This window comes from Salvia miltiorrhiza, chromosome 7 (genome assembly GCF_028751815.1).
Source record: "Salvia miltiorrhiza cultivar Shanhuang (shh) chromosome 7, IMPLAD_Smil_shh, whole genome shotgun sequence".
Taxonomy (NCBI): domain Eukaryota; kingdom Viridiplantae; phylum Streptophyta; class Magnoliopsida; order Lamiales; family Lamiaceae; genus Salvia; species Salvia miltiorrhiza.
The window spans coordinates 12,162,489-12,168,826 of record NC_080393.1 but is presented as its reverse complement, the minus strand read 5'-3'; the positions used below and the strand labels follow the sequence as shown (position 1 = coordinate 12,168,826).

The following is a 6,338-nucleotide window of genomic DNA, read 5'->3' as shown; positions in this document are numbered from 1 at the left end:
TTCAAGGTGCAAAGATGAAAATTCATGGTCTTCATAGGTTGCTTCCGAGGGAAGGAGAAAGGAGATGGATTGCGCCTCGACAAGGGGTTTACCGCCTCGATGTTGATTTCTCGTTTCATGAAACTTCTGGTACAGCTGGGGTGGGTTTTCTGGTCCGAAATTGGCGTGGTGAAGTGGTCGCTGCTGCTGCACATCGAGTGGGTCGAACGGCGACGATTCTTTTGGGAGAGTTACACGCTATGTTGTTGGGTATCGGCTTCTGTTTGGAGAGCGATATTGGTCCGTTGTTGGTTTATTCAGATTCTTTGTTGGCGGTTCACGTAGTGCATGAAGATTACAAAGGAATGGATTCTTTGACTGATGAGCTTTTTGAAGCTTTTTTGACGGCTCATCAACGTATTGTTTTAGATTTTAGGCATGTTCGTCGTGAGGCGAACAGAGCCGCGCATTGTTTAGCAAAAAAATTCTCTCTCTAGCTTATAAGCTCAATTATCCAAACACTTTGACAACTTATAAGCTCTTAAAAATGACATCTTATAAGCTCTTGAAACATCTTACTATAAGCTACAAGAGCTTATAAGCTCTTTAAAATAAGCTTAGCCAAACACCCTCTTAGTCCACTCTGGTTTTCTGGGCCCATAGAGAAATCTTGGGGTGTTACAGTGTGATATAGTAGATGGATTATTGTCATTTGATAGTGAGTAGAGTAACACTATATTTTGGTTTTCCTTGAAATTAGTATATATATATATATATAGAGTTGAAAAATAGAGGGATTAATATCCATAGGCCACTCACACTAAAAAAAGTAGAAGAGAGAAATACTATTGAGATACATTGTTTTTTTTATTAAAATGAATATTTTTAATTATCACAATAATAAATTTGTGTGCAAGATTACCATTCTTGTTATCTATATGTTGGATCTGGTACTCGTCTGTAATGCCGCAAAGTGAAACACCAACATAATCCGAATGGTAGGAAATTTTTTAGTATTAGAAGTCTTACTTTTTAGCTTGTAAGTTGTAATGATTAATCTTAATTATGCCCAATAATTGGCTTTTCCACATTCTAATCATTAAGCAATAGTATTTCGTCGTGCATAGCTAACCATCTAAAGAATTGTTTTACTATGTGCTGCTCTATATAGTATAATTGTTGGCCACATGGGTCTTGGGATTCTCCTTACTCATTTACTCTGCAGCATATATATATATACAAATCGAGAATGCTAGATATTGAGAGATTAATAGAGAATGCTAGATATTGAGAGAATGGAGAATAAAATTGATATTTATAAATAAGTTAATAATTTTTTTGAATAAATTAAAAGGCCGCATGAACAGATATTTACACATAAAACACATGCCACCTCCAGAATTTGAACTCGGGATGAAAATACCTGAAAATACTTGTTCAGTAAAATTAATGGTGTATTCGGAAAAATTATTAACTTTTTAGGAATAGATATTTAATTCTTCGTTCTCTCTACATTTAGCATTCTCTGTTGATCTCTATATATATAGCTAAATAAAATAATGCACCAATTAAAAACTATTTTCTTTGTCCCTCGAACATCTTCATCTCTTTCTATTTTGATCCGTACCCAAATATCTTGCTAACCTATTTTTGAAAATAATTGCACTCACTGTCACTATTACAATCTTCACTATTTGTGAGACTAATTCTTTATTCATTTAATACATAATTAATTTTTATTAAAATTTGTGTCACCCTCTTTTAAGAAGATGTTTGGGAGAGGGAGTACATATTTTAGTCTGGCGGAAATGCACTAAGCTATTGACGTGAAAAACACAATAAAATTTCAAATTTCGATCTCATTTTGTACTGTATATAAGTAAAAATCAACAAACAGAATAAGATTAAGCTTCCTACCAAAGCATAACTTGTGGCTGTGGGCTCAAGGTAAATGGGCCGGGCTTTTGTATCAAATTTTCAATCTTTTCTTCAATATCTCTCTAATCAAATTTTTTCCAGCCAATTCTTATTCGCTAGGACAAGAAAAGGAGTAAAATTAGATTAAAAAAATACTTAAAAGAGGAAATTAGCTAAAATCTAGCATTTTCAAAGCCGTGCAAATCGCTGACTCTGTTAAAAGATTTCTTAACCTGAGCCGCTTTAGCCAGCTTCTCAGCGGCTCTCCAAGCCGACGTCGGCGTCAGCGGCTCTCCATTCTCATCAACAAACAATCCAATTTCTCTCTCCTCACTGCTCCGCCGCCGCCGCAGCGCCACTTGCTGCTGGTGGTGTCTCCTCCACTGCAACTCCGCCAGCTCCGCCTCCAACCCCCTCACATATTCTCCGGCCAAATCCGAAGTCGTCTGCAGCAGCAGCGCTCGAGCCGAGGACAGCAGCTGCATGGCGCTGGACAGCTCGTTGTGCTCGATCAGCCGCCGCGACTCGGCCACGGCTCGGCTGGTGATGAAGACATTCCTCAGCCGTTCGATCCTCGGCAATCCGGATCGGACGGATTGGGGCCTCGGCACCAGCAGCGCCTCATCCTTGCCGAAGATCAGCTCCTGCGTGGCCGGCTCCTTGTAACAGCATTTAACCGAAAGCACGTGGTGCGACCCGTACCCGACCCGGGATGCCGGGACCCGGATTTCCATGAGTAATTCCTTCTCCTCCTCCGCGTACAGATCGCCCAGGCGGATGCAGCTCGACCCGAGAACCGATGGCCGCTCATTGCATGAATAAACCGCCATAATCTCAGCCGGATCCGACCCGGACGCCAGCCCGAGTTGGATTTTCACATCTTGAACCACAACGCTCAATAAGCCGGATACGCATTTCGAGAAGGCGTTCTCCGCCGGCTCGCGGCTGAAGCCGGCTGAATGCACCGGTATTTCCACGTGCGAGAAACGAGTTGAGTGAGACGAAGCGCAGCGTTGGCTGTTCTCGTCGTTGGCGGCAGCGCCTCCGTCATCGCGGCCGTCGGATAGTAGTATAATGCTCGCTACGGGGTTCCTCTCGCGCCGCTCCTCGAGCACGCGAGTGGCTTCCCTGAGAGCCTCCGCCATGCTGGAGCCGTGGCTGCAGCCGAGGTGATCGATGATCCTCCGCGCCGCTCGCTGGCCCTGAGGCGTCATCCGCCGCAGAGGCAGCAGCCGCTTCGGGGCGGCGGCGAACGCCAGGATGGAGAGGCGGTCAGCCGAGCTGAGAGAGGCGATGACGAGGCGCATGGCTCGCTTGAGCATATCCAGCTTGGCGCCGGTCATGCTGCCGCTGACGTCGAGGACCGTGACCAGGTCGATCGGCGCGCGCTTCGCGGCGTCGGGGACGTGCGGTGGAGGCGGCGCTCTGACCTTCAAAACAACGGCGTAGGTATCATGCGTGCGGCCCTGGGAGATGACGGCGGCGTCGGGGAGGACGGTGACCTCCACCGTTCTGGAATCGGCGTTGTTGAAGGAGCAAGCGTCGTCGCTGCTGGAAACGGGATTGACGAAGAACCCTTGAAACTCCTCAACCTCATCCTCCCCTTCATCCACCACAGACTCCCGAATAGGATTGAATTTGGGCGTGAGCAAGGGCTCATCGTCGGCGTAAACCGCCGCGTCGCACCTTCTGTTGATTTTAGGGCTAGAGAGAGGGGCGGCGGCGGGATCGATTCGGACAATCTTCTCCTCTTGTTGGCGGTTTTGTTGCGTGTGGATGGCGAGCAGAGGGACATCCTTCCAGACGGCGGCGCAGACGGGGCAGACGAGCGCGCTCTGCTTCCCGACGTGGGCGGCGATGCAGGGGAAGTGGAAGGCGTGGCCGCACTCCGCCGTGTAGATTGCAGTTCCTTGCCCGCTCTTGACGCTCTGCATACACACTCCACAACTGTTCTGCACCACATAAACACCAAATTAATTTTGAATCAAGTTTAGATTAGATTTAAGACGACACGTATATGCAGGAGAGGAGAGCTACTGACTCTGGATAGGCGCAGCGTGTTTTTGAGGATAGAGAAAGGGGATCTGGGAGAAGACGGCGCCGAGCTGAAGCGGATTCTGGAATGAGCTGTGGGCGTGGAGTTGGTAGTTTTGCATTCCAGCTTGGGATTCATCGCATCAATCTTGTTCTTCTCCATACTCTTGCAACGCAAGCGAGGAGTGGAAGGATTGCTTCTGGTGGGTCTCTGCTGATCCGACTCCGCCGCGACCCTGTCTCTCGGGAGAGTGTTGCAAAATGCTCTTCTCCAACCTGTACCCATTTCCTAGAGAGAGAGAGAGAGAGATGATGGAATGGATAGATCTGAAGAGAGAGATGAAAAGATTTCCTTCTTAGTGAATTAAAAAAAGGATGTAAATCTGAAGAGGGACGGTGGCTGGAGAAGAGGATCCCTATCTTTACAATTTCTATGCTCTGTTTCTATATTTCTACTCTACTATTAATTCTTCCTTGAAATGCACACACATATATACATGCCTTGCATTATTTAACCCCCATATAATACTCCTAACAAAATATTATATTAAACCTTCTCCCTCTCTCTCTGCGGATCTTTTCAATCATTCGAGATATGTGTTTATTAACTCTCTCTCTCCAAATAATAATAGCCTCCATTCATTATTTACGTGCAAACTGCAAAATTTGTGTTTCTTCTTTGGTTGGATATGTATTTTCGAGTGTTGATGAATTTTTATTTAACACAGGGCCGTTTGATATGTGGTCACCAAGGTCGTAAGTTGGCGTTGTTGATAGTACCATTTTCTATTGTTTTTTTCTTATTTGTGTTGATTTATTTGTTGGCAAGAGGTCACGTTTTCGCAAAAGTAATACAAGGACACCATCCGTATATGAAAACTGAAAAGATTCATCGAATTGAAATTTCCCTATCAAATACTCAATTATTAGTATAAGTGAAACTTTAATGCATGGTTATCACATGCCACGGCCTCGTGCCCATGTTTTCATCTTAATTGTTGTTAAACTTGTTATTAAGCCTATGATTTTTGTTGAATCGTACCCTAATTTGACTTGTAGTTTTTACACCAAGTTGTGTAGTAAAAAGAAATCGAGTAACTTGGTGGCGGTTACCGATGAATTGAAACAAAATAAATAAATAAAAATTACTCCTATATATATGCATTTATTTATGCACGCGCTCACACACATACACTGCAAGTTTCAGTAGAAAACTAGATAAGGTTATTGATATTGTCATTTTGCAGAGTCATTTGCATGGTTTCAAATTTCACACCGTGACATTGTACTGACAATTCGTGATTTTATTTTGGTTGTATGTCAATTGAATAATTTCTAGATACATACATAATCCATTTTCACATATTCATTTTAAGGTTATTTTTGTAGCAAATTCAAGAAGATACCAGTTAGTGTGGTTATTTAAAGCCTTTTATCCAAATCTCATCTTATTGAATCCTAAAAGTTCAAATGCAATCATATTAATTATATACATATGATTTATTTTAAGAATATAATTGTAACTGATTATTGATACATCTAATAAGTACTAACATACTTTTTTATATTCTTTCCCAACTGCCACCACCTCCAGCCTGATTGGCCAATCAGAACTGCGACTAATAAGAGAAGTCAATTTGTCATTTTTTATTCCCTGCCTCACTTGAATATGCTTCTAAACAGGATGGATCTCTATGAGGATTTCACCATTCTTATATCACTTCATTTTTTTCATGTTCAAATCTCAAATCTCGTAAAAGAAATATAAATGAGAATTTTATTTTTCGTGATAAATGAGAATAATTAATAAATTAATAAAATTTATAAAGAAAAACCAATGTAATGAAGAATACATAAATAGCTGTATTCAGTTAATGTCATAATTTTTTTTAAACTTTTCAAAATTTGAACTCATGTGAGAATGAATACTTGTGCGTTACATTGATTTATTCATAAATTTTTATTTATTTATTCGAACACATCTTTTCACAATAATTGACAATCATGATCAAACACATAAAATACATGAACAAGAGATATCAGGTCATGACCAATTATAAATTTATAATACATAAACAACCACATTAGTTAATTTTCAATCACGTGCATGTATTATATTTAATTATTCACGATCTGATCATCTCTTATTCATGTATTTCACGTGTTTGTGTATGATTCTCAGTTCTCACTAAAATACATGGTTTTGATCTGATTCTTCATCTATATATTAGGAGGTTCAAATGAGAATCATTTTCAACCTTTCGATCATCAAAATCCACGGTTGATGCATTATTTTAATGGAGCACTTAGGTTCGAATTCTCGAACAATCAAAATTTTAGTTTTATTATAATAATAAATATTTTTTTCATAATTATAAATCATAAAATGATTATTAGTGCAAATTGAT

General features: G+C 41.1%; 1 protein-coding gene across 1 annotated transcript; it reads right to left on the bottom strand.

The window, feature by feature from the left end:
• Positions 1–1,823: 1,823 nt before the first annotated feature.
• LOC130992564 (E3 ubiquitin-protein ligase WAV3-like) lies at positions 1,824–4,621 on the bottom strand. Its single transcript, XM_057917246.1, has 2 exons — positions 3,938–4,621; positions 1,824–3,848 (listed from the first exon to the last, which is right to left on the bottom strand). The coding sequence occupies exons 1-2, from the start codon at positions 4,214–4,216 to the stop codon at positions 2,070–2,072; spliced, it is 2,058 nt and encodes a 685-aa protein (XP_057773229.1). The 5' UTR covers positions 4,217–4,621; the 3' UTR covers positions 1,824–2,069.
• Between the last annotated feature and the right edge of the window lie 1,717 nt (positions 4,622–6,338).

Bases quoted from the DNA above. Each gene is read 5' to 3' on its own strand.
- LOC130992564 (XM_057917246.1), bottom strand. From the start codon at position 4,216: ATGGGTACAGGTTGGAGAAGAGCATTTTGCAACACTCTCCCGAGAGAC. The intron at 3,849-3,937 runs GTCAGTAGCTCT...TATGTGGTGCAG, and splicing joins ACACGCTGCGCCTATCCAGA to AACAGTTGTGGAGTGTGTAT.